The sequence below is a fragment of the Scaptodrosophila lebanonensis genome, unplaced genomic scaffold, assembly GCF_003285725.1.
Source record: "Scaptodrosophila lebanonensis strain 11010-0011.00,11010-0021.00 unplaced genomic scaffold, SlebRS2 tig00000001-arrow-pilon, whole genome shotgun sequence".
In the NCBI taxonomy this organism is placed as follows: Eukaryota; Metazoa; Arthropoda; class Insecta; order Diptera; family Drosophilidae; genus Scaptodrosophila; species Scaptodrosophila lebanonensis.
Window position 1 is genome coordinate 2502570 of NW_022060529.1, and position 26905 is coordinate 2529474.

Below are 26905 nucleotides of genomic sequence, written 5' to 3' on the forward strand. Positions count from 1 at the left end.
CGCCATTGCGAAATGGTTTGGCGAAATGTTTTGACATCTGTCGAAATTCTTGTGTATGTACGCGTATGTGTGTCGGAATTCATGTGTACAGTACAATCTGCTTTGGTTGACTAGCCCTACACATGCGGGTTGCCAATTTTTACAATGTAGCTGACTTTGTTAATGAAAATAATCACAATATTCATATTTTTGTTGATTGATTATTAAAGCAAGATCTATTGATGTTACTTGATGAACATTTTGAGTTGGCATTCCTGTTCGGTGACTTGGGTGACTATAATTAGCGGCACTATTTTCCTAGACAATGCCAAAATCTACTGATAGATATTGATAAGGAGATCAGAAAATAAGTAATTGATCTCGATTCACAGATTGCACTGTATATGCAAATAGTTGGTCAGGCAGCGACCCTGCATATGCCATTGCCTGTTTGTCTGCCTGTCCGTCCATCTATCTATGTATCTGTATTTCTCTATGTGTGTGCGTGCGTGCGAACGGGTTATATTTTTAGTCCAGTAAGTTATTTCCTATGCAACTTTTGTCCGTGCAGCTGGTGGTCGAAAGGTTCGAACGTGCCACACGAGGCTTGCATAAGCAACAACTCTCACACAAACATGCATACATATTTGTGCATGTGTATGGGGTTTGCATGTCAGCATGTCTGCATGTCTGCATCTGTGTGTATGTTTGGTGTTTCATTGTTTTTTATTAAAAGATTTATGCGCTTCTTAGCATCCACTAAGCACAGCTCACTGAGCTGCCAAGTGACTCGGCCCTTGACGTTTTCGGCCACACCTGTTGGCCTTGGGGTGTGGCAGGTTCGTAATGCCAATGCCAATACCAATGCTAGCGACCGGAAGCGGAACGCTGTTCAGGGTTCCAGTGTTGCGGTTAGTTGCTCTTGGCTGCCATTGTTGTCGCATCAAATGTATTAAAAATTCATTAAATTTATTTTTATGCATGCCAACAACTGTTGGCAACTGTTGAAGTTAGTGGCGTGTGCTGCTAAAGCTGCACTTTAGCATCGATTACCTAAGACTAGGAGGGTGAAGTAGCAGTATAAAAGCCAATGCCGTTGAGTGCAAATCTAGCTCTGCTGGTCTGCTCTGTCAATTGAGAAGTGGTCGTGTTGTGTTGCTCGGCGACTATTATATTGTTGTGTGAGTTTCTTTGGAATAAGGCTATCACTTAAAAGAGAATATACGAACTGCTAGTTGATGACAATGTGACTAAGCTGTCATTAGGCAACGCAAGGATCGAATGTACCCATGAACCTATGGCGTAACCACGACAACAACTTACAAGTCTCCTACTATTTTTGAGACTACAAAAGTACAACCTCAAAACCGTCGATTTAGTCTTTGTTTCAATTTCGTTGAACCTAGTTTGGCGATAATGTACGTACATATGTAGCACACCAAATGAGAATTTATATTTATATACTGTATATATATTTGTGCGTTCAGAATTTACAACGAAGAAATACTTCTTCTCACTGTAGCTTATCCTTTTCTGCGCCGTTTCGTAGACGCCCCATGTATTGAGCAGCCTGCTCATCGAGGACGTCACCAACTTTCTTTTTGTTAAACTGATAAAGAAAATATTTTAAAACACAGTTGTTGGTTTTATTTCATTTGACCGTTGGCTTTATTTATCGTTTAAAAATATTACAATTCGCGCTAAACACTAGAAACTGAAAACAAGTTATGCATATGCTTTGCGTTTCGAAAAAGAAAAACACGCTAAATGCTCATTGGCCACGTTCTGCTTCATTTAAATGCGCTTTCCACGGATAGACTCAACAGAAGATGGCGGGAAAAATGAATTTAAATACAAAAAGAGAAAATAATTTATGCATAACATATATATAGAGTGTTTGCGTGGCGCTTGTATTAGAAGGTGGGTCCAACGACGGATTTTCGAGCCTTATACCACGAATTTCTTCTGCTCGCCATACAGAGATTCGTACAGAGAGGGTGGCAAGTGTTCGGCCAAAAAGATTTGCATCTTCTCTGTGGCGGTTACGGGTGTGTAGCGGGCCATGGGGAAGGTCCTAGTCACAGCATCGATGAGCACGCGAAGCGTGGGCTGAATATCGGCAGCCTGTAAAAAAAAATGGAAGCGAATTAAAAGAAAATAAATGTACATGCATGCATATTTGAATACTGAATAATAGGATGATTTATTCGCTTACCTGTCTCGAGTACTTCTCCACAGATGTCATGGCCGCCTCGTAGTAGTCTTCGCCATAGGTTTTCTTTTGTTCCGAGGATAGTTGGTTCCACATCTGTTTGGCCTGGGAATGAAGGGGAAATAGTTGAAGCATATAATTTCTATCTGTGAAATTTTAATGAGTCTGCATGCAGCTGGCAGTATAAGTTGCAACTATTTTAACTTCAATGCCGCCGCTGCCACCTACGGCACATTATCGTAAAAACTAAAGCAAGCCAAACTGTGCCACGGCCTGGCATGTCCTTGCCATTAAGCACGAAATGGCCTGCCTCATAAAATGTTGTGGTTACTTGGGCGACAGCTGCAGCCCATGCGGCTTTGGTCAGCCAAGGAATCGGCTGCAACTTATGCTACCACAACCGTGTGCTTCCCCGCCGGGACTCACCTGCTCTCGCAGCTCCGTCTCGTTCAGCCAGCCGTTGCCGGGCGCAAATTCTCCAGCAGCCACCACGGATACATCGACACCCCTGGTGCGCATTTCCTGACGCAGACAGGCGGCAAAGCTGTCAACGGCTGCCTGTGTGGCACACTGAATGCCACGCACCGGAGAGGGTACCCGACTCAGGCCGGAGGTGAGGAACACAACGCGTCCGTGAGCGCGACGCACCAATGGCAGGAAGATTTGCGTCAATCGTGCCGAGCCTGCAAAACCGGAAGTCGCATTAAATTGTATATTTAATCACCAAAAATCAATTCTTAAAATAGACATAGAGTAAAAAATTATTTCTTAAAATAGAAATAGAGTACATTAATAGGCAAAAGGTAATTGAGTAAATTCCAGTGCTCGAAGGCATTGAGTAAAGTTTATAAAAACATATATTAAAGAGGGTGTAGCTCAGAGTTAAGACAACCGTAAGTGCAATTTGAATTATTTAACAATTACTGTTGATAATTATTAGGAAAAAGTAGATAAAATCTTTTGCTGAAATAATATTTAAATATTACATGCTTCGAAATTGTTACGTACAAGCCTACAATTTTATTTTTTCATTGGCTTCTCTTTTGAATTAAATCTGTCATTGCCTTGAATGCTTTTGCACACTGGCGCCCCCACTTACCCAATAGATTCAAGTCCAAGCTTTTGCGCAACACTGCGAATGGAATCCACTCCAGTTCTCCCAAAGCTATCCAGTGAGCACAGTGCACCAAAGCCCACAAGCCTTCGGCGCCATGCGGCAAGTGCTGAGTGACGTATCGCACCGCTTCCAAAAGCTATCGATTGGGTGGAAATATTTGATAAAGCTTTTAAGGCTCCTAATTTCCCAGCATTTTACCGTTTTTTCCGATGTCACATCCAGATGCAAAAGCTTCATGCGACCCGAGGTCTCTTCCTTCAGAATTTTTGCCTCATCGTTCGTATCATCAATGGGCGTGTTGAAGCCCGCGTAGACGGTGAAGCCGAGATCATCCAGTTTCTTCGCCAAATACCAGGCAATGGGGGACTCACAGCCGGTAATTAAAACACCTTTACCCGATGCGGAAACCTATGAAGAAAATACACAAAGAGGTTAATTATGTTGCGAATCGGCCTGCAGACTTGGCTATAACAAGGCAGTTTGGCACTTTTTTATATGAGACCACTCCTACTGAATTTTAAGACTGGAAATAATTTAAGGATCATGCTTTTTGATGCGATGATGGTAGCGCCGTCATTCGAACCGAGCAATTTACTCAGGAACGAACTCACATTGTGCGATTCCAGTTAGCTGGTTGAGCTACCCCAGGCCCCAAGAGGTTTATTCAACTTTTTTTTTTCAGTTACTTAGCACGAGTTTTTGAGGTTGCAATTGTGAAGACGTCGTTAAATGCATTTCACATCATTTTACTACCAATTAGGCACCAATCGGAGCTATGTCAATCAGTATGTGTGCAATTAGTGCTGTGTATAGACGGCTTGCATTTTTCTGTAGCATACTTTTGCGGGCTTAGCATAAAGTGTTTGTTGACCTTTTGACATGCATCTGTTTGGCTCCGAGCCACATGTTTTGACACAGTCGGGGGCGGCAATTAAAGATATAGAGAAGGTTAATTAAGCTTGAGACTACTTTTGACGACATGCGTAGGAGAATCGCTCAGGTGGGCTTGCACGCCCAATGGGCCTGCTTGAATTATACAAAATGTCTGATTAAAGTGTTTTCATTTCCAATGAATGTAAGTTACACCAGTTACCACTTAAGTTAATAATGTTATAATTACTTGGAAACTATTGTAACATGTTTTCAAACACTTGAAATGGATACATTTAATTTGCATTTATGTTAACGGCCTTGCTATTGTATACATGTTTATACCATCAAGCTATAGAAAATAAATTGCATAAAGTTGGCTAAACGTTACATAACATTTGCTGCAATAAAAAAAAACATTTGTTTGCTATATACCGATAGAGTATGAATATAAAAACAGGCGTATCAGACCCTACATTTCAGCACAACACTACTCGTACACGTCGGCCTAGATATGAATATCCGTTTGTTGTTTAATTGTCAAATTAAATTTTATTGAATGCGCAAGGCTATTAAAATGAAGAGTTGCCTAACAATTTTAAGGTATGTTTTGATTATTGGGCTGGCCAAAACAAAATCTTTGCTTACAGTATTCGTAGCTCGGTGATACAAATATATATTTTCTTCTTTAACTCTTGCATAACCGTATTAATAATTAAAACAGAATGTTACGCAAATATTTTATTTATCCATATGTTTTAATCTCAGATAAAATGGGTAAATATTTTGCAGACAAATAAGACAATTGGCGACTATAAATAAATTGTTCATATGTTTTGTTTTGAGACACAAAACAACAATTTAAGAATGCATTTATTTTTATCTATTTATCCGTCTGTTCATCAGTCCGTCTGTCTGGATGAATATCTGTATTTTTAAAAAGGCCGAGCTTCCATTTACATTTGAAATTTTATATACAATTTTGTGTAATAGGTTAATATAAGTTATAAGCCCAACTATTTCATTTTAGTAATGCAGTAGTGGTTTTGTTATATTTCTTCTTTTGCTTATGTAACACATCGATGCCCAAGATCTATCTCACCGTCCGTCCAAGCACATCAGCATTGACCTTTTTGGTTTCTCAACTAAAATAGCGAATTAATATTTTGAAAAGCCAAAATATAAAATTGTTTATACTATATGTACGAGTATATAAATATGTGTTTAAGCCATGCTGCTCTGTGCAAGTCGCTTATGATGAGAATAACTCTCAAATTGGGTGCATCTTCGTACCTACATGTATACTATATATATACTTGAAGGCGAGAGTCACATGAGACTAGGTTAGTAGCATACGACGCTACTTAGTAGTGGACCAAGTGTGGGCGCGGGGAGTTACTGTTGCGGTGTTTACAGCGGCACTACAACGTGCATTTGTCTAAACAATGGCACGAACACGAGCGGAACTTGGCAGCAGATCGGAAAATTAGGCAATCATTTGCCGTGCAAAAAATGTGTGCGTGCGACTGCATCTTTATAGTTCTTGGCCAAGTGAAGTCACTTGTGAATGGCAGTAGTCATAATTCATCATGCCATTAACCAATATAGACAGACAGCCATCGGAAGCACTTCTCTGGCCAAAGTATTAGCAAGAGTTCAAGTGTCAGCTAGTGCGTCAATGTGTCGGGTCTGAGCCTGACGATTTTGTCGGCTCTGGCGGTTAGTCGAACTTCATTGTTCACGCCATTAAACTGTTATAAAGTACGCTCGTAAAATTGCTAAAAACTCAACGTTTTGTGTGTGGGTGTGTGTGGATGTAAGTGTGCTAGAGTGTGTGTGTGTGTGTGTGTCTGTTATTATTGACTGTCTTGTTGACACCCATTAAGACGGGCTGGCATTTTATTGTTGCCATAAGTGTTTGGCTTATCAAATCAGTTAGCGTGTGCGTTAATAATAAAATATAAATATGCCGTGAGCTTTTGCCGGCAACGGCAGACCACAGACCACAAGCCACAGATTTCAGATCCCCAGGACACAGGACACAGGACACAGACCACAGAAACTGTCACAGGCAAGTAGAAGCGCTATTTCTCCCATCCCAGCGTCTCAGCTGGTTTTTGTTGTTTTAGCCATGCACTAAATACAAGTTATTTTGTTCGTCCCTTTTTCTTTCTTTTATTATTTTTTACTCTTCTTAGCTTTATGCGACTTTACTTATTTTGCGCTCCATACTCTGCCATAAACTTGCTTCAACTTTTGCTCGCTGCTGTTTTTCTTGCTCCAGCTATTGGTCCAACTGTAGTTTTTCCCTCTGAGCATTACTACGTGTCACGATGTTTACGCTTTTTGTAACTCCGGAATTTATTGTGGTTTTGCAGAAATTACTTTAAAGTTTCAAAAAGAAATTGCACGCAGAAGGGAAAAAGCGTTGCTAAGTTAACGGGAATTTTGCAATTAAATGCAGAAAAACCGAACAAAATGCTTAGAGTCAATTAAATGGCAATGGGCAGAGGCTACAAAATACTATAGATAGGAAGCTTCGAGTAAAACACAGATGAGCAGCAACAGTTGTTAGAAAAGTTTTAATATTACATTCTGCAGCCTCCAGCGTGTGGCAACTTTAGATTAAGAATGTCGGCCAAGCACAAAAACTACACCAGTTAGAAATGCAAAATGCGAACCCTGTCTGTGGAAGTCAAGTTTAAATTGAAAATGTTGTTTGAAATTTGTTATGTGCTCATCATAATTGTATGGCTGGGCAGCAAAAAAAAAAAAGCCTTACTTGAGTTATTCATTCGGAATTGAGTCATTCTCAATCAATAGACTTTTGATTTCCAGCTGAAATAATTCAGCTGAGGTAATAGTTTTAATCCTACCTCATCTAGTATTGCCTTTTTACTATTCCTTTGTATATTATGAACAAAAAATTGCATAAGAACAATCAATATTTTCATATTCAGTTCAATGTTCTCATTTTCCGTATTTAAATCAAATATAAACTATGAAAACTTTACTAAACACATATTCAATTACACATTTAAAACAGAGTATACATCTTCATCATGAAAGTGGGTCATACTCAATGTAATGTTAACCCATATTTAATTTTAATATGCGCCCACTTTAAATAACTAAGTTTTAAATGTTGAATAAATTATATTTTATAATACATTTCGATATTTTGTTCAATTTTAATTTGAAATTTTTGGTAGTTGATTTAAATATACTAGAAATATTATTACATTTTCTTATTTTTAATAGTTAATCAATTGTAAAATAAAGACAAACATTGACTAGAAGTCCCAACAGTTGTGTGGTATAAGTATAAATGTTAAGTCCTGTATATGTATATACGGTCGTTAAGAATGTGTCAAGTGTTTCCGATCAGTTATCCCTCCCTTTTAATATCAGTATTGATCTAAGCTTTAAAAATTACTTTCTGATAAAAATGTTCTATAAAATATGATATGCAAATAATCATTATTTTAAATATTAAAATTGTGGCTAGAAGAGTAGACAAAAAAGTGGGAAACATAAGTATTTTATTATTAAAATATACTTTGAAGGCATAACTGCTCTACCCCACCTTATAGGTACGGGCATATGCTGCGAGTACTTTTTAAAAGCAATCTTTCTTAGCTTCCTATTGTCGTCAATGAACAGCAATGATGCGTAGATGAAACCATGAAAGGAAACCAGCATCAAAACCATAATTTAAATGTGGCAAGACATTCTGTCAAACTCACACTGTGACCTATTCTACCATTTATTCTGGTTAGCTTCATTTATATAGCACGAGCTGGCATGCTCGATAGGTGCGCCCACATTGTCTCAAAGGTCTTATTCTTATTTTGACAGTAATGACGACAATGACATTATTGTTTACATTTTACACACAAAACACAAAACGAGTACACGCATGCGATAGTCATATGCGTCTCAAATTATTTCTATCAACTACCGTCTACTGCCCGCTTCCATCCACATCCACCACCCCTCTTGTTTTTCCACATCACGCCCACTGAGCTGGTCCAAGTTGATTTCATTAGAAACTCGGCAGTTGCGGGATGTGTTTCTAACTTGTTCTAGTTCATGCGTTTACCACACGTTAGACCTGCAACTCTCTATGCAAGTATCATAATGTATTAGTGGTTACAGTAGAGCCCCTAAAAAGTAGCCAGACGGCATTTCGAAAAATGATTTATATTACAAACTCCACAGAAACCAATGATTGCTCAAATATCAAAACCACAGATGAAGAAATGATTAAGAAAATGAAAAAATAATGGTAGTAATAATTTGCACAGTAATAAAAAAAAAACGCAAAAGTGACATGTTGAGGGCTTAGTTTATTGGAAATGATTAAAATAGATGGAAGAGGTCTTACAAAATGCATTTAAGTATACCAAAAAAAATTTGTTTTTTAAGTGATTTTATATTTTGTGATTGTTGCTTAAAAGCAAATGAATAATACTTTTCAAGATTTTCTCTATCTCTAGATCTACTTTTTTGCCGATTACCACCTGCAGAGTAAAGAGAGAACTATAAGCTGTCTACACATAAACGCATTTCTTAGTAGATAATTATAAATGTATGAGTATCAGTTTTATTTACAAATTATCAAGAACACCTTATCAATTTGCTTGTGACAATGCTTAAGCAGCTAAAACTATAAAAACATCTACTTATCTATTCATTTATGAAAAAAAGTTTAAATTCTATACCTTTTGTTTACTAGACTTAAGAGAGAATATGATTATTCGCTCACCATTAAGCGAGCATTTTAAATTTGTAAGCTCTTCACAGTTTACAACTTCTGAATTTCAAAAGAACTGGCTTCTTAAATAGAATTTTCATGAATCGAGAGTTCCTGGAGCTACGCTTATATTTCATAACTCTAAGGAAATATCGGGGCTGCAAAATAATCGATGTTGACTGCATCGATTTTATCCATTTTTTTCCTTGTCTTTTTCGATAATAAATTCGATTAATCATTCACTTTTAAGTAATGATGTGCTAGTTCAAGGATGTACTTGATTTTGATTCTCCAAAAAAATAGACTTTTAGAAAACAATTGTACTTAGTTTAACTTCACTGTGTGTGGCTGTAAAGCATTGCGTATACGCCGCGTATGCGCGCAAGCAAAACTTAATGAGCTGACGCCAACTGCAACATGCCCTCCCCCCAGTGAAAGTCCCAGTCTCCGTAGCAAAACTTTGGCGTGCTCGGCGCACATTTATCAATTTTGGTTAAATGAGTGCATAGTGCACCGCCAGCAGATAGCAACTGCTGCTCGAGAGCAGGTTTAGCGTTTCAGGTGGCACTGGTTGGGCGCATAAATCTTGTCGTCGTGTTTGCCGTTAGCTGCGTGCAATTAAAATGCAATAAAGGATGCATTTAAATATAACAGTAAGAAGTTGTTTCTGTTGCTGTTGCACTACGGCTGCACCTTCATTGACTTATTCATTTCCTTCCCCAGCACATTTCCGTGGGCCAATGGTTCCGCCTGCGTTCCAAGTGTGCGAGCTTTGAGGTAACAGCTTCGCTAAATGTTTTACCGCAGGCGCAGGCTCAGGTGATTGACGTGCTGCACTGCTTCTATTTTCGTGCATGCAACTCGGCTATTTTCAGCGCAGGACGTGAATGAAGAGTCGGTGCGAAAAAGTCAGCGGGCAACCGCACCCTGCCGTGCTCACAAGAACGACGTGTTATGGTTTCAGTTGCAGATGGCCCATCAGCTTAGCAGGCAATGCACGTACCACCTGCACTGGCCAACTTTTTACTGCTGCCAACCCCCTCCCCCCCCCCCCCCCACTGTTTAACTCGCACATTGAGCCGTTGTGGCAAGTGGCGTTTGTTTTGTTGTTATTTGTGATTTTAATCGGGGAGGTAAGAAAAATTGCTATCAGCTGACATGGCACACAACGCACCATTTGAATGCGGCTCATAGTAGGCTGAGATGGGCTATAAATATATGCTTTTGGCCAACGCACATATTATGCAAATAAATTGGCCAAAATGTCTTAAATAAAATCCTGCTCCTTTATTGCCTTTAATAGCCACATAACACACATAAAATAACTAATTAAATAAACACACATATACTTCCATTTATGCTTTTGCAACTGCACATAAACATAGCATTGCAATTAGTTTAACAAAGTTTTATAAATTCAATCAAAAATAATGACATCAATATTGGGACATATCTCTGTAAACAAGCAAATATATGTACAAGAGGTACAGAAGGGGAACAGGGAACATTAAATTAACTTTTATAGAATTCGGCTATGAGGCTACAAAGTTGTAGTAATGTCTTTATAATAATATCAAAGCAGGAACGTCTCGTAAACTAAAACAAATACAGACTGCAGCTCTTTTGGAAATTTTTATTTACCCCATGGGATGCACAGAATAAGTAATAAGTTAAGTATTAATAATAAAAAATATTAATTAACAACATTATTTATTCGATTTATTGATATTTATTATATATACAAGTATTTATTGATATTCAATTCTGCCTTCAGCTTGCCTTCAGAAAATCTGTTGTTATTCTATTTGTGCTCTTTGCCACTATAAGCAATGCTTCAGAACTCATTTACAATGGGGTGCTCTCGGAAAATCTACCGTTTTGTCCAAGTGACTAATGGCGCATACAAATTATCAGTTGCTCCGTTATTTTCGTATGTGTTTGTGTGTGTGTGTGTGTGAGTGCGTGAGTCCCCTTATGAATAACTCGATGAAATGTGACAGAAAGGAAGCGCAAATGTATATGAAGGAAGGCGTAATGAAAGCACGCACGTGCATGCGCGCATATTAAATCAGTAGCCAAAAATAGCAATGAAACAAAAATAAATGAAGCCACACACACACACACACAAAATGTGCCTACATACACATACCTAGACAAATTACTATAAAGAGGCCGCAACTATGTCCACTCTCAAATCGACATTAAATGGGGACAAACAAACCAAACACAACAATAACTTAGAAATAAGAATCCAGCAAGCAAAAGTCATTGAACGTTTTGGGTTATAATAAATTAATTAACCGGAAAGTTAAAAACCATTTTCGTGTTCTCCTTTGGTATACACACACGCGCAGACACACACACACACACACACACACACACACATGTTCAAGTACTTGCCGTGCCGAGCCTTGCCTTTCACAACTTCACGCCATTCACATACACAAGCGACAACGTCAGCTCGCATTAAAGGCTTTTCAAATTGCGCATACGCCACATTGTACGCGCCAAGGCTAATTTGCAGTTTGCTTTGTGACTCCCCAGGCAGATGGCACGCAAAGCTTTGACTTTGTGCCATGTATATACATATGTATATATATATTTATATATATTTGTATATATTTATATATGTGTGTGTGTGTAAGCCTTCATTTTTGTATGTGTATAAACAAAGGATTAATATTCATTTTTCGCCTGCTGCTTTTGTGCTTTATTGTTGCTGAATACGCGTGTCGGCCTACAATAATTTGCGTGTGGCATGTATCTGCTTGTGTTCGTTTATGACAATTTATCTATATTTAAATTATGATTACATTTGCCGGGCTCAGTTTAGATTGTTTTTATTGGAACATGCAGAGCAAAAGGCGTTCCAGACGTTTCTCGTTATTCAAATTTAAAGGTCTAACCGAATATTAATTACTCCTCTGTGTATTTATGCATGCGGTTGATAAAGGCTCAACAATTTTATAAATATGCACTATTTATAGTTCAGGAATTGAGCGAGTAAAGGCTACATAAATAGATTCAACAGTAAAATGCATATCCAAATTTACTTATGTTTCTAAATATAGCTCTATGTTGATCTCCCGGGGTAACGACCTCCAGTTTTACATGGAGTTGACTATCGTCGGCGGAGGAATACTCAACGCAAGGTTCGCTCTATTGTGCCAAAATTGGTATCTTTAAACTACGTTCTTAGCAATATTCTGACCGCTGTGTTATTCCATGCTTGCTTGGTCTCACTGTGCATCGCTGATGTTTGTTCCACAAGATAATATCTCCGAAAGCCACAAAATAATCCACTAATGGCCGATAAGTCTGCATAAGTTCTATTACAAATCATTAGCCGTTAAATAATTTACCTTCTTTGGATTATGAATGGCAGCTTAGTCACTAGTTATATGGCATAAGCCTCTATAAGTAATCTGTTGGATTGTTTCCCTGTGTGTTGAATATACATATGTACTTGTACTTGTATTAATTGTGTATAAACAAGTATATAAAAGCAGAGTGTGCAATTATCTTTTCCAACACGTACATGCACGCATGCCAACTGAGCAATAGCTCGAAAATAAGAATGTGGGAATATAAAATTTGGTTTGCTTTAAGTTTGTCTTATTTATAGGATTAATTCCTACATATAATCCATACTTATTGTGATGAAGGCAAAAAAGAAACGTTTTGCAGATTTAATATCAACTTAAATGGATGATGTCGTAAGCATCAAATCCGTATTCGATCCTACTAACTACTTTGCTAATGAAGGGTCACGGCCGACTCGAACCGTATGACGAAAATGACAAAATGCAGGCCTAATTTGACCGCAGAGGTGACTTCGATGAGATTCGATGCAAATGCCAAATGTACACTGCAATCGCTCTTGTGGACAGTTCGGTTGTTCGGTTGGCTGTGCTGTGTAGTATGTGGTTGACTTCATTAGTCGACTAGTTTATCATTTATTTGCTTGCTTTGTTATTTTTCAACTATGACCTTTCTTGCTGGATGTGTATAGTAGAATGCAATTGCTTTTCAATTTAACTAAAATGCGCAACAGCAAATGGTTAATGGTGGATGGTGACTGGTGACTGGCAAGCAGCTCACTAAGTTGTCGAGGCATTTTAATGTCGTACAGTTCTCAGAAAGGAACAGCCACATGAGGCATGTCCTTCATTTGAGCCATTGTCGGTCCGGCCACGCCAGGGCCATCGCATGCAAGTGTGTTTGGAAGCAACAGGCCACGCGCGACAACATAAAAACGAAAGGAGCGAAGCGCTGGGAAAACGGCTAAAAGGGACAACGAAACTTCGTATACATAACGACATTTCATTGTGCTTGCATATGTGTAAGAGAGTGTGTGTGTGTGTATGTTTTTGCTGTGATACCCTCACGCTTTGTGTGTAGCCTTGTACCAAACACCATTGTTGCTATCGCCAGGAGCTCCAGCCAAGAGCAGAAGAGCCAAGCGTCGCACACATATGCGTTGTCTAATTGACAATGCAGCTGCAGGCAGTTGAGGGCTTATAAAAAAAACCGCCAACGGAAGCGACAAAAATCAGCGTAAAATTTGTCTATGGCTTAAGTTTTATGAAGCCGTTGAGCAGCGAAAAGGAAATGAAGCTGTAAATGCGACAAAGTGAACAGAGGCAGGAACTGAGCGCTCTGGGGTACTGGGTACTGAATGGAAAAAATAAAAATTGGAAAAGCCAAAGGACAGCACATACGAGTACACACACATATACACATAGAGGACTCTGACGAATGTTGCAATGTGTTTGCAACAAAGTATTGAATTGACACAAGGCTGCTTTAAACTATTTCATAACAAATTCATTTTTTAAATTACGAAAATAATAAAAATGAAATAATGACGTACAAACTCAAAGAAATATCATATTTTTAATAAGTTATATTACCTATATTTGAATCTATAATGAAATATGTATTCAAATGTGTAGTTAGATTATAATTGAATGCAGCTTGCAAATAAATAATAATTGAAACACAAAAATATTGCGAAAGTGTCAAGCAGCTCGTTTGCATTTAAAGAAGGCATTGATTGAAAAAAATATCAAAAATATTTCACCTAACATAACATATTGACCGGACATACTAAATGAATGATAATAATTAGTTATTGAATGTGAATAGCTGTTTTGGTTTTCTCATGACATTTAAAATCAAGCATGTTTTAAATTAAATGCCTTTTATTGAACTTTATGCATAGTCCAATGTGGTTTTATTTACTTGACAATGCATAAATGTTCAAGTATTGAGGTTGAGTTGTGCAAACAGATTAAACAATCAACAAAGTGGAGAAGTGCCGTCGAGATTGCTCGACAAACCACGGCTTTTTCCGGGGGGATAAAACTTTGTGACAAAGTTGAAAGTGCATTGCAAATGCGTTCGTTAATAGCATTTTGAATATGGAAGTGCTTTGCGCAAACAACAACGACGCGCTCTAGGATGGAATGGGTTGGACGACGTCTCATTAGCAACGTTTACACGCAGCCATTAATTAAATTATTAAATTAAACACATTGCGTGTAAGTAATGCGCCATTCCACGAACTGCCAGACACTGTGGGTTGGTGGGTGGATAGGCGACAGTTAATTATACGTATCTGGTTTAACTGTAATGGCGGCAGCTGCACCGGAAACTCCTGCAACAACATGCCCGGCTGTGGCCAGCGAACTGAAAACCCTCCATGTAATAATGACATTGTGGATCAGATCAGCTTCAGCGTCATAAATGCTGCAACCTGATTTGCAGGCACGTACCGTAATATCATATTCCATTCTACGCCCCGTACGTGCTTCACATTTGACACTTGTGGGCGTGTGCCCTTACTTGGGTGTGTGTGGGTATACTTGTATGTGTATGCGAGCTTTTAATTAGCTGAGCACATTTACATACATACTATACATACATTATATTTATGGGCAATTTGTAATACATTTGAGTTTGAATTCCGCTTGATAGACATCCCATTCATTGGTTGCAATAAAACCCAAATGCGTGACGTGATGAGCACCTGAAGTCGCCGAGAATAGGCGAGAATGGTTGTCACCCAACAAAAGGCGATAGGAAGAAATGCGAATACTTCGCAATATTGGAAAAATTCTGAGTTTTGAATTCGTGTTAATTTTGATTGGAAATTGATTGGAATGGCATACATATAAACAGGTACAAAGATTGGATTAAAACGATGACGTCGACAACGACATCCTCGCTGACGACAAGAACGTCGATGACGACAACAACTTAGATGACGTCAATGAAGAGGCGTTTGCAAATGGAAAATTGAAATTTAATGAAATATATAGTACGAGTATGCGCGAGTTTTTATAAATTCTAGCTAGAAAGTGATTTGTACATAAAGCATATTTTGTTCGTACTATTTATTTTTCGTAACACCAGCAGGTATTGACTCACGATTCTTAAATTGCAATTTACGTTCAATATCTTAATAAACAAAAAACAAAGACAGTTATATGATGTAGTGATTTGATATGGAAGGATGGACATATAGACCTCATGAGCTCTTATTATATTTTTTACTGAAACATGAAAAACAAAACTGAGAAAATATAAAACTTTAGGCTGATAAGTTTTATTTGATTTCTCTCTGGTAATTGGTTATTTTAACTGATTGGTAAATATATTGTAGCTTAAGTATTTTTGGATAGAAATAACACAGTCGCAGCTAAGTATGTAACTTGAATTTAAAACTGGTAGGCAAGCACAAATTTTATTCCATCACTCACCAGGTAAAATCAGTAATCAATAATTATTAATATCCATTAGCATGTGATTACGTTAATTTCTTTAAGGCTGGTACTATAAACTCTAAGTGCCCAAAACGATTTGTCATATGTGTTTTAAGTAGTTTAGAGTGCACTACTAACATAAAAGTTATAAATTATTACTTTTAATTTGATTAAATTGATGATTAAAGAATTCAGAAACCACAATTTTTTAATTTGTACGATTAATAATGACTGCTTAAAAGTTCATTGTTTCTATATATTAAAAACAAAACTGAGAAAATATAAAACTTTAGGCTGATAAGTTTTATTTGATTTCTCTCTGGTAATTGGTTATTTTAACTGATTGGTAAATATATTGTAGCTTAAGTATTTTTGGATAGAAATAACACAGTCGCAGCTAAGTATGTAACTTGAATTTAAAACTGATATGCAAGCACAAATTTTATTCCATCACTCACCAGGTAAAATCAGTAATCAATAATAATTAATATCAATTAGCTTGTGATTACGTTAATTTCTTTAAGGCTGGTACTATAAACTCTAAGTGCCCAAAACGATTTGTCATATGTGGTTTAAGTAGTTTAGAGTGCACTACTAACATAAAAGTTATAAATTATTACTTTTAATTTGATTATAATGACTAGCAGGCAGAAGGAGGCGTGGCAGACCCCAGGATCTTGATAAGGATGACGAGACGAGTTGATATAGCCATGTCCGTCTGTCTGTCCGTCTGTCTGTATGAACGCAAGGATTTTAGAAAATATAAGAGCTAGAATAAGCCAACTTGGTATCCAGATTCTCCTACAAGTAACTCCGAGAAATTACGAGATTGAGTTTTTTTTCGATGCACCCCCCACTCCTTCGCTATTAGTGGTTTACCCTAATTCTTGGAATTTCGAATTTGGTAATTACATCTAGTTAGTGATTATGTGTCCGTATGTTACGTTTCATCATGATTTGTCAATTCTGAAGAAAGTTATAGCCATAAGTAAAGTCGCTGCCCATGCTCTGCAAGGCCAAACCAATACAGTTGACTAACTAGGATTTACTTAATGCATTTGCTAGTTTTCAAACATAATAATAATGTAGCTAAATTTTTATTCAGTTGTATCAGAAGTTTTTTTTGCGAACTCCAAAAGTATACACTTGGAAATGTAAATTGCAAATAATATTCTAAGCTACTAGAATTCCTGATTTCATGTATACTGTACTATACTGCAGTTCATATATAAAATATATGAAATGACGAGCAATAATTGGTGAATGCCATTTGGGAGGTTAGGTTGAGAGCCGCAGCATTCAATCCACACTTTCTACCTTTCAATTTCCCCACAAAAACAATATGACTGTGAAGACTGAGTCAAGATAAGCTGCGGCTTAATAATTTTTCTGCGGCATCGACAGTGTTGCGTCAGTCGAAGAATAGTATAGGTGTGTTTCAATTGGAAGAAGAAAGTGCGCTTTAAAAAATTGCGATATCAAAAACAAAAATATTAAAATAAAAATGAATGAAACAAAAGGTCATTTTGCATGTATATACATAATCAAAGGCAAGGACAAGCGCGGCGGCTTCGCGTGACGAATTCAGAAGGCGTCACCTTTGGCACTGAAGCCGCTTAGCCAGCTGTGCTAGCTAGAACCCGACTAAGCGACCACAGACATCGCTCTGCTCTTAACAGTGTTTTTTGTGGCTAAAAATAGAAACACTGTGAGCTGCTGCGCATGGAGAAGATGCCTGGCGGAGGTGTGGAGTGGCAGAAAGTTGCAAAATGGCCGCGTGGTGCGTAGAGTTTACCGTTGTGTATATCTGCAGGAGTCTGTCTGTATGCCAGTGTGCGTGTGTGCGTGTGTGCGTTTGTGTGGCTTGCCTTGAAGTTAAAGAAATGGCGAAGGTCATGTGCATGGCATTCCGACGTGTCCTGACGCATTTGATTAACTCAAATAACCCCGTCTTCCTGCGCCAGTCGATTTACGACATAAGATGAAGATGACGCCTGCGTAATTGTATTAGCTTGAGCTGTTTATTAAGGCGTATTTACTTTTTGTATCATTGCACATTTCATTTCAGCCCTGACTATGGTTAATGCTTAAGGTACTTAGTTTGTCTTATCATGGCCAAGAGTACAGTCCTTTGCAACATTATAAGCTTAATGTTGGCCAGCTTATTACATAAGATTTGTTGTAGCGACTTCATAGGAAGCATTCTGTGCAATAACTATGGTGTAGGCTGTAAGCCAAAGCCTGCTTGCAAAAATGATTAAATTGTTATTATTAATTAATTAATTAATTATTATTATTAGTTAATTAAGCTGGTCGACAACCCTCACTCTACAATCCTAAGTAATCTAGCATTTCTAGGCCTATAATTTATCTACGATGATCACATATCCAATTCGATGCAAATTCTCTATGACAGGCATAAATATAGGTAGGAGACAAATCTGATTGGTTCGGCTTAATGCTGATAGACAGCGTTATGAAGCCTACAAAAATATATTTATAAATACAAGAATATTGAGATTCGTAGAACGATTAATCGGCATGAGTTTGTAAAACAGCCTACTAATAGAATTGTTTTCGAAAAATATTAATGAGATAATATAAAGTTACATCAGATTAAAAGCGAAGTCGGAACCCGCCAATTTGTTTTTATTTAATTTTAGGGATTCGTAATAAGAACGACTACGAATTGCATTTGGGAAGCAATTTATGCTGCATGAAATCTTTAGAGCATAGTGAGATATTATTAAAAATTGATTATCGATAAGCAACTAATCTCTTTTCACTTAAAACAGCTTTAGAAAACAAGAAAACGATATAGGTTTTAATTTACTTAGATTACTTATAGGTAAAGTACAAGTAAGTGAACACCAAATGTTTAGGACACCATTACGAATAGTTCATCTCTATGTCAATTACTTTTTTCATATTACTTAAATGTTGTGAAAACTAGCATACTTTTTCGTCGTTCATGTATAAATTCGTTTTTTTATTTTGAGTGTATTGGAGCCAGAGTATAGCCTTTATATCAACCGGCAGCTGTTAAATCGCGCCACGCGTAATTGCCGGGCAGCAAATGGCAAGTGTCAGCGATGTCACCCAACAGTTGAACTAATTAAAGCGCATACTAATTGAGGCTCAATTGCAGATGCACGCAGTTTTTGCCTGAGCACATCCTTCTACATGTACTTGTGTGTGTGTGTTTGTGTGTGTGTGTGTGTGTAACGTAATTCTGCAAATGGAGCGTTGCAAATGAAGAAATAGCGTGCCGATTACGCACAAGCTTTATATAGAAATTGATGAGCGTGGAGCACTCATGTGGAAGGAATGCGCATATTTAGTTGGCTAAAGACAACATACTCACTTGGCTAACTGAATAGATATGTACGTGTCCTATGCATCTATAAGTATGTACATACATACGTATGTATAAACATTTATTAGGCAACGCCTGAAAGTATGCTTCCAGCAGGCTGTGAGCAATATATTGCGCATACGTTATGCGTGGAATTTATGTTGCCAATACAAGTATAAAAGATGGCACCACAGGAAATAATACAATGAGTTGCATTGCTTTCTCGCCGCTCTCAGCTCTATTTATGTGCTCCTATCCATCCATAAAATGTAACATACACATATGTGCATACATATGCCTAATGTGGCGAGTGAGACCGATAAGTAGCATTGGCTGCTCCCACAATTTATTGATAATATTATTTGTAATCTTTGCTGACCTAATGAGCTGCTGAAATTAGTTGGTTGTTTCAGTAAATCATAAGGATAACTATGCATGTCAGCTCATTTGATGAGGCCCTTGTCCGATACTACGTAATTATAGTAGGATGCGAAAGTCTTCCAAATCGTGCACTGATTTCGGAATATCAGAAGGTTACAAAATCAGAGAAATTTAAATGAATTATACAGATATTAATATAAACTAAAACTATGCTATTAGATTTGAAATTGAAATGATGAGCATGTATTATGTTTTGAATATTGTACAAAAATCTGATGACACGCCTTCATTAAGAAATTGTTTCAAGTTCACCAAAATACTATAATTTAATATTTTCAATTTATTTTATTTTTATTTAATTCTATTGTGAGTTTTACGAGCGCTATTCTTCTATTCTTGTGCCACTTCTGCCCACTTAAATAGGTTTTGTTATCTTTCTCTACTTATTTGGCTGCCTTGCACTCGAATCGTTTTTGTTGGAGTGCCTTTAAAATTTGCACAAGCACTTATTTTCAGCTCAAATTTATATTCATTACATAAAATTGCTTTCACCACAGTCTTTTCCTACAACACTCTATTCTTAGCTGCTCTGTTATCTCTGCTACTTATTTATTTGTTTGCATTTTCATTTTCATTTCGTACTGTGTATTTGTTTGAAATATCAAAAGAAAGCGAGCCAAGGGTATTAATGTGCCTTTTGTCCAACAGAAGAAAACGGGACGGAAAAAGAGAAATAGAAAAAATAACATTCATGTTAAACCAGTTGGCTATTGTTGTAGTTGGCTTAGCTATTTTTAGTGTTAGTGATTTGTTTTGCCTCCTATTTTGTCTAAAGCTGGCAGCCCGTCCTAACCCAACTGCCGGTCGTATTTGCCCTTTTGTTGCTTTGTGGTTTGGCACTTGTAACATGCAAATTTTTTGTTACGGCCCACATATATATATATATATATGTATGTGTGTGTGCATAATATGTAGTATGTATGTATGGTTGTATGGGCAAGTTATGCTGCCAGGCATGTTAAGCTGAAACCTCTGGCAGCTGCTTAGGTTGCCTTTTGGCCTGGCCGGGTCTGGCTGCGGTCTCTGATTTGCGTCTCTGACCACAGAGGCAGGCAGATGACACAGGCGGGCTTGTGCTAAAAGGATTAGAGTGTCTGCATTGGTCTTGTGGCATATCCAAGACTGTCCGCCTTATGTGTGACACTCAACTGTGCGTGCAGTCCCTCTCCCTCTTCCCTGTCTCCCTCTTGTCTGCGGTCTACAAGTATGCACTTGTCAACTTACCTTTACAAAATGGTAGAACAGCACGGCACCCACAGTGGACAGCGCAAACCAAACGAATACGGCAAATGTCGAGATGTGCGATATGTCCAACGCATGCAGCAGATGCGAGCTGACAATGGCAGCTGCCTGACAGAAAAGGAACGGCATGAAGAGACGCTCAAATATATCCCAAGGTATCTCCGCCGATTTTTGGGGCAGTGCCGAAATGGAGCCGCGTCTCAGTGACGCGCGACGCGAGGCACGGCGCTGAAAATGGAAAAACCAGAAATTACAAATTAATTCCGCTTCATTAACACATGCTTGCTCATTCGAAAAAGCCCCCAGCCAGCGTTGACATTTAAGAAGCAGGTGGAAAAGCTGAAGACTTTGAAATACTCTGTCTGTGAAATACCTGTGTCTGTGCTTGAGTGGGAATTGCACTTATGGCTACAGCTACCTTTAAAATCGGCAGTGGGAGTGGGTGGTGCATACATAAAATAAAACAAACTCGTACTGGATACATGATAAGATATCTGTGTACAACATTTGGTGTCTCTATCTCTTATAGTCTCTGAGATCCAGGGGTTCATACAGACGGATAGACAGGGCTAGATCGACTCGTCTTGTCGTGCTGACCAAAAATATATATGCTTTGTGTTGCCTGATTTATTTTAGTCATTTTTTTTCACTTTCCGCAAACCCAATATACTCTTGTAGCTCTTAGTTATAGAGTATAGAAATGAACATTTAAATACATATTCAATGCTAACTGTGCGCAAATGTATCAACTGTTCCATTGTTCATGTTAATTAATGTTGTTTAATCAAATTATTTTCACATTATTTAATCGGCTGCCTGCTGTTTATTTTTGTTTATCCTACCAAATACCTCGAAATGTTTTTAATGTTGGGGCATTGTATTTTTTCTGAGGCGTTTATGGGCTATTGCTGGTTTCTTTCGAAATAAATTGGCTTGTCCTTTATTGCTGTATCTGTTGGTGTTTATTAATGTTCAAATACCATTTAATTGTTTTGTTGCATAAACGATTTTAATTTCCCATTGAATGTGTTTCAAAATGCTGAACTCCGACTTCTTTAATGCATCGCTAAATATATTTAAATAGTAGTACTGATCTTCTTCTTTAATACAACAAACATCAGTTTTGTTATTACTTTCTTACCAACCATTTTAACTGTTCTAAAATAGATGATGACGTATAAATTATTGTTATTCAGCTCTGGTGTGGTTTCGGCTAAGTTTGTTCTACAAAACGATAAATTCTAAGCGCGCTAAAATAAAGTTATGTTTTATTGAATCCGCCACGCATTTGTTAAATATAATTATTCAGGTGGTGTATTTGATATCTCCCGTTATACATATATTAGTTAAAGCAATCAGCTTCAAAATTCTCTCGTTTTGCTGGTGGGAAATTGTCCATTGAGGAAAATTTTAAGAATTTGGGACAGATGTTTTCTTTTATTGCTAAAAGTTTTTTGGGTCGTACATCACGTTTTTCCAGCAATAAGGGGCCAAGCCGGATGCGTTTCCATAAGAACCTTTGGGGAGTTCTCTCAAATAACAAAAAATAAATAAAGTATCCCAAAGTTAAACTTGAAGAGCTTCAAAACCTGATAAATTCCATAGAATTCTGTATAGTTAATATTATAAATAACAATGGGCGCTCGTTTTTATAAAATGTATGAACGGTTTTTATTTAAAAATAATAAAAAAACCATATTTTGTGTTATTTGTCTCAGCTACTTATTTCGCTCTGGCAAACTAATTTGCAATCTATTTTTAAATTTAAATGTACTTTTGGTAGAATTTGTGCTATATGCAAGAAAGAAGGTGGTTATAAATAATAGTGGAAAAATGTAAAAAAGTAATGCAACTTTATCTGTCAAGCTGCAAATGGCATCAGTCAGTTTCCATCAATTTGGTGCCACTCTCACTTGACTTTAATAAACAGGTCTATAGATCTGACATAGTTTATCGATGTTGAACACATATGTACATAAATACTATCTCTCTCTCTCCCATATTTACAAACGGAAAACGGTGTGAATTGATCATATGTTGGCATGTACATAAATAAAATAATTGATTTATTTGCTCGTAAATAAACTCTTGATTCATGTAAATGTGTAAAAGGCCGATAGCGTTGTTGCTATTTTTACCTTCGTCAGAAACAAATTGAAATACAAATCGACACATGTATTAGTGTTCGATACTTGACTTGACGCCAAATACCACCAAACACAATACACATGTTATTTGACCTTGCCACCGAATTCTCTGTTTCTCGGCTAATTTTTATTCATTTTCTTACGACTCAGTACCTAGGCAGGAATGTAAGATTTTCCAGCCCACAAAAAGTAATTATAATGAGCGGTTTTAAAGCCCTAATAAATATTTTTTCTTGTTTCCAAAGTAGCATTTCGGAATACTTGTAGGTATATAGAAAAGAATTTTTAGCTATATGGCCGATTTAAAAATACAAAATGCAAATGTAAGGCAATTTATTAGCTTGATTTGTCTGTTTGGCTGCCAAAAATCGCTGAGTACATAAAAAAAAGTTGTGGATGCTTCGGTAAATCAGTTGGTTTGTTTGTTTGTTTGTCATTTGGCCATTTATTAATAAGACGGATATATGAATATACATTCGCACTATACATAAAGACTTATATATTTTTAGCTATGTCTCTGTTCTGAACGTACCAAGTGTGTGTGTGTGTGTGTGTGTGTATGTGTAAGAAAGTTCGAAAAGTATTTTTGGAATTGTTGCGATTTGATAGAAAGTCTTGGTACAAGTCATAAAAGTATACTCGAAGTGCATTGATTCGATTAGTTCTATGCTGCAGAGTGCTTAAAATAAAACTTTTAAGACTTTAATTTAATCGAGTTATCCGCACAATATTTGGGTAGTAATTCGAAAATATTTCATACAATTGAATCTCGAGTTAAATTTAACAGTTACTTTAAGATAATCAATTAAAAAAGTAAAGATTTTGGATTTATTCAAAACTTGTTTTAAAAACCAAACATTTGTACAATTTATTTTATTTATTTAGTTGTCCTTTTGTTATTTATATTTATTGGCATAGGCAGCATACTGTATATACTATATATATTTTATTACATACTATATTTTATTCATACTTTAAATAGTTTCCGAATTAATTTGGAGCAATCGAAACGCTTATCAATCGGAACGGAACACACCATTCTAACAATTATGTTTACATAAATGGTAAGCAGGCAGATTTTCAGGTGCATGTGAAGAGAAACAATCAACTTACGGAAAAGTGTTTGTGATTTTTACAAGAATTAAGTATATTTTGAACACTTTTTTTTATAATAAAGTTTGCAAATTATGTAAAGTAAAAGTTATTTGCTAACAGTCTGTTTTAGCCGAGTTTCTAACTTCACATTTTGCAAATTTTAAGAGAAGTCGCTTTGAAATTTGACATAATTTGTAAAAGTCCTTCACGGACATTCTGTTTGAGCCGAGTTTCGAATGTTAACCAAAGACGTTTTAAAATTTGATCAAGTTTTTAAAAGCCAGTCTGTTTTAGCCACATTTTTCGAATGTTAACTGAAGTCTAAGAGCACTAAGTGTTCGTTATTTTGAAGAGCTGTTGTGTGTGTGCCTGCAATGCCGGCATTCGTCGGCAATTGCTCACACGTTGTACGTTGACCCACTTGGATCGCAGCCATTAAGTAGATTTTTGTAATTAATTTGGCGGCGCGCATACATACCGCATGGTTTCCTGTCTGTTAACAAACCGACAAACTGACAATCATGCAAAGGGCAAACCCTTTTATGCAGTTGGCCAAAAAGGGCGTTAACGCTATGTTGCCTGGCAAAAATAAACCAAATTTTGGCCCGCGTATTTGTCTATTGGCATTTCTGGGTTATGCAAACTGGGCTAAGTGTGTACCTAACACAAACACTCACACTCATACACACACACACGCAGTTAGGCACACAAGAACATACGCACAGCCACAGCTAAGTGTAAGCGCAGATCGGGGTTTCGAGTTGGACTTTTGTTTGCATGCGAAACCGCAATAAATTTGGCTTTGGTAAAGTAAACAAGCGAGTAACAATGGCAATAACTTGCACTGACATTTCACTTACCATATTGTTATCGAAGACCTGCATGGCTGGTGCTGTATCTGACAGCTATGCTGGATTGGTCAGGAAGTTAAAGCTGCGCTCAATGCACGACTTTTTCTTTACTTGTAGTTTTGCAATTGCCTTTGGCTTTCTCACTCACTTTCACTTCGCCTAGGCTTATGTAAAGGGGCTTTGAAATATGAATACTGATTGAAAATGTTTTCGTAAATCCGAACGCGTCTGACGTTGGCAATTGTGCCTGGGCGCTCTGAAACGCGACGTAGCACTAAACGATCTGATTCGGGCGCCCATAGCCTGCAACCGATCATGGTTGGCGCCGACGGTGATGCTGACGTCGACGACGACGTCGGCGTCTGTTGTATTTCAAAATTCTCGAGCAGCTGTCGCTGCAACACTCATATAGATATGTATACTGACAGCGATGTCGACGTCGACGTCGCCATCGGTGAGTGTGTCGGTGCCCCAAGATTTGTCGTTTTGAGTTTTTAAAAATATATCCAAAGTATATGCACACCCGTATGTATAAATACTAGAAATATCTATGTATATGCTCTCGTGTATGTTTCCATATGCGCCGCATTTTAATTTATTTAAATTTTTGCGTGCGTTGCTGCTGACGCCAACATTTAACATTATTATTATTATTTCTGTTGGATATTTTGTGCCGCGACCTGCCGACGCACACAACGAGCATGAAATAGTATGTACGAGTGTTCTCTTTATCTACCGTCCACACATATTATACACTATACTTGTACATACGTATGTATGTAGCACATATGTATTGAACAGTGTTGGGCCAGATCACAATCGAATATTGCCTCCAAGCCGGCATTTTACATACTCGTACGTACATGGAAAGCGAAAGCCAGAATACGCCAAGATACTGAGTGTTTGTTGTTGACATTTTATGATTGTTCATTTGCAAATTGCATTTTCACAATGGAGTGCTCCCGGATGGGCATGGGTCGCACTATTGCTCGAATAATGGTTGAAAATCCAATAAATAAGCCCAAAGGCAAAGTTGGCCTGCGACTATGACTATGTGTGTACATATGTAAATATATTGGAATAGATGCATATGTGTTCATATAACTAAAGTAAAAATGCTTGCTACACATACATAACGCGCATTTCAGAGAATCTATTTCAGACTCAATAGGTTGAATCAAAGTAAAAATATAAAATTGAAAGGAAAGCTTATAACTAATTTTACCAAAACAATTCATTTCTACATTTGATAAAAAGTCATTGTAAAATTGTATGAAGTAAAATAGAATAGAATATTTGGTGATACAGTAGTTATACAAAACGTAATATAGGTCGAGATAAAACCTTAATAAAACCGGAAAAGGACAATACAAAGCTTACAAGGTTATAGTTCTATCTAATGCAAGAAACAGTTGGGAAAAAGAAGAGGAGCTGATCCGTTGTTTGATTCATTTTTTATGCAATGAAACCATGAAAGGCTGTACACACACGAGACAAATTTTTACGACAAGGGTAACTAAGTATGTTAAGCATATACTTACTATAAAAATACCAAAGATCAAGTAGAAGCCGACCCTTAACCCTTAACCTAGGCTTCGTGTGGCTTTGCATGTCGCTCAATCTTAAATGTTGTTCAATCTTAAATAAAAGGAAATACATTTGAATGAAATTTTCATATATTTAAATATATTTAATGGAAGTGAAACTTTAAGTTTAAACTATCAAGTATTAAGAATTTTAGTGTAAAATAATAGAATATCATTCTTTTTTTTTTTTAAAGCAAATTGTTGGTAATACAAGTACAATTACTCACGAGAATATTCCAAAAAGTAAGCTAGCTACATAAGTAGCATTGTTTGCTCTGTATAGTTTTATTCAATGTTCTATCTAAAATAAAAGAAACTTTAAGTACGAGCTGTTAAGTATAAGGAAGTTTAGTATAGAAGAAGTTTGTAATACTATTACTTATGAGAATATTCCAAATAGTAAGCGATATATATTTTTACATAAGTACGTGCTGCTTTGATTGTGAGCATTATTTGTACTATATATAGTACAAGTAGTTTGTGTTTG

General features: G+C 37.1%; 1 protein-coding gene across 1 annotated transcript; it reads right to left on the bottom strand.

Moving 5' to 3' along the window:
* Nucleotides 1–1616: 1616 nt before the first annotated feature.
* LOC115633912 (D-beta-hydroxybutyrate dehydrogenase, mitochondrial) lies at nucleotides 1617–25076 on the bottom strand. The gene is made up of 7 exons (XM_030531421.1): nucleotides 24842–25076; nucleotides 20722–20967; nucleotides 3507–3716; nucleotides 3291–3444; nucleotides 2618–2874; nucleotides 2195–2296; nucleotides 1617–2103 (listed from the first exon to the last, which is right to left on the bottom strand). Exons 1-7 carry the CDS (start codon nucleotides 24863–24865, stop codon nucleotides 1927–1929), a joined length of 1170 nt encoding a protein of 389 aa, XP_030387281.1. The 5' UTR covers nucleotides 24866–25076; the 3' UTR covers nucleotides 1617–1926.
* Nucleotides 25077–26905: the final 1829 nt, after the last annotated feature.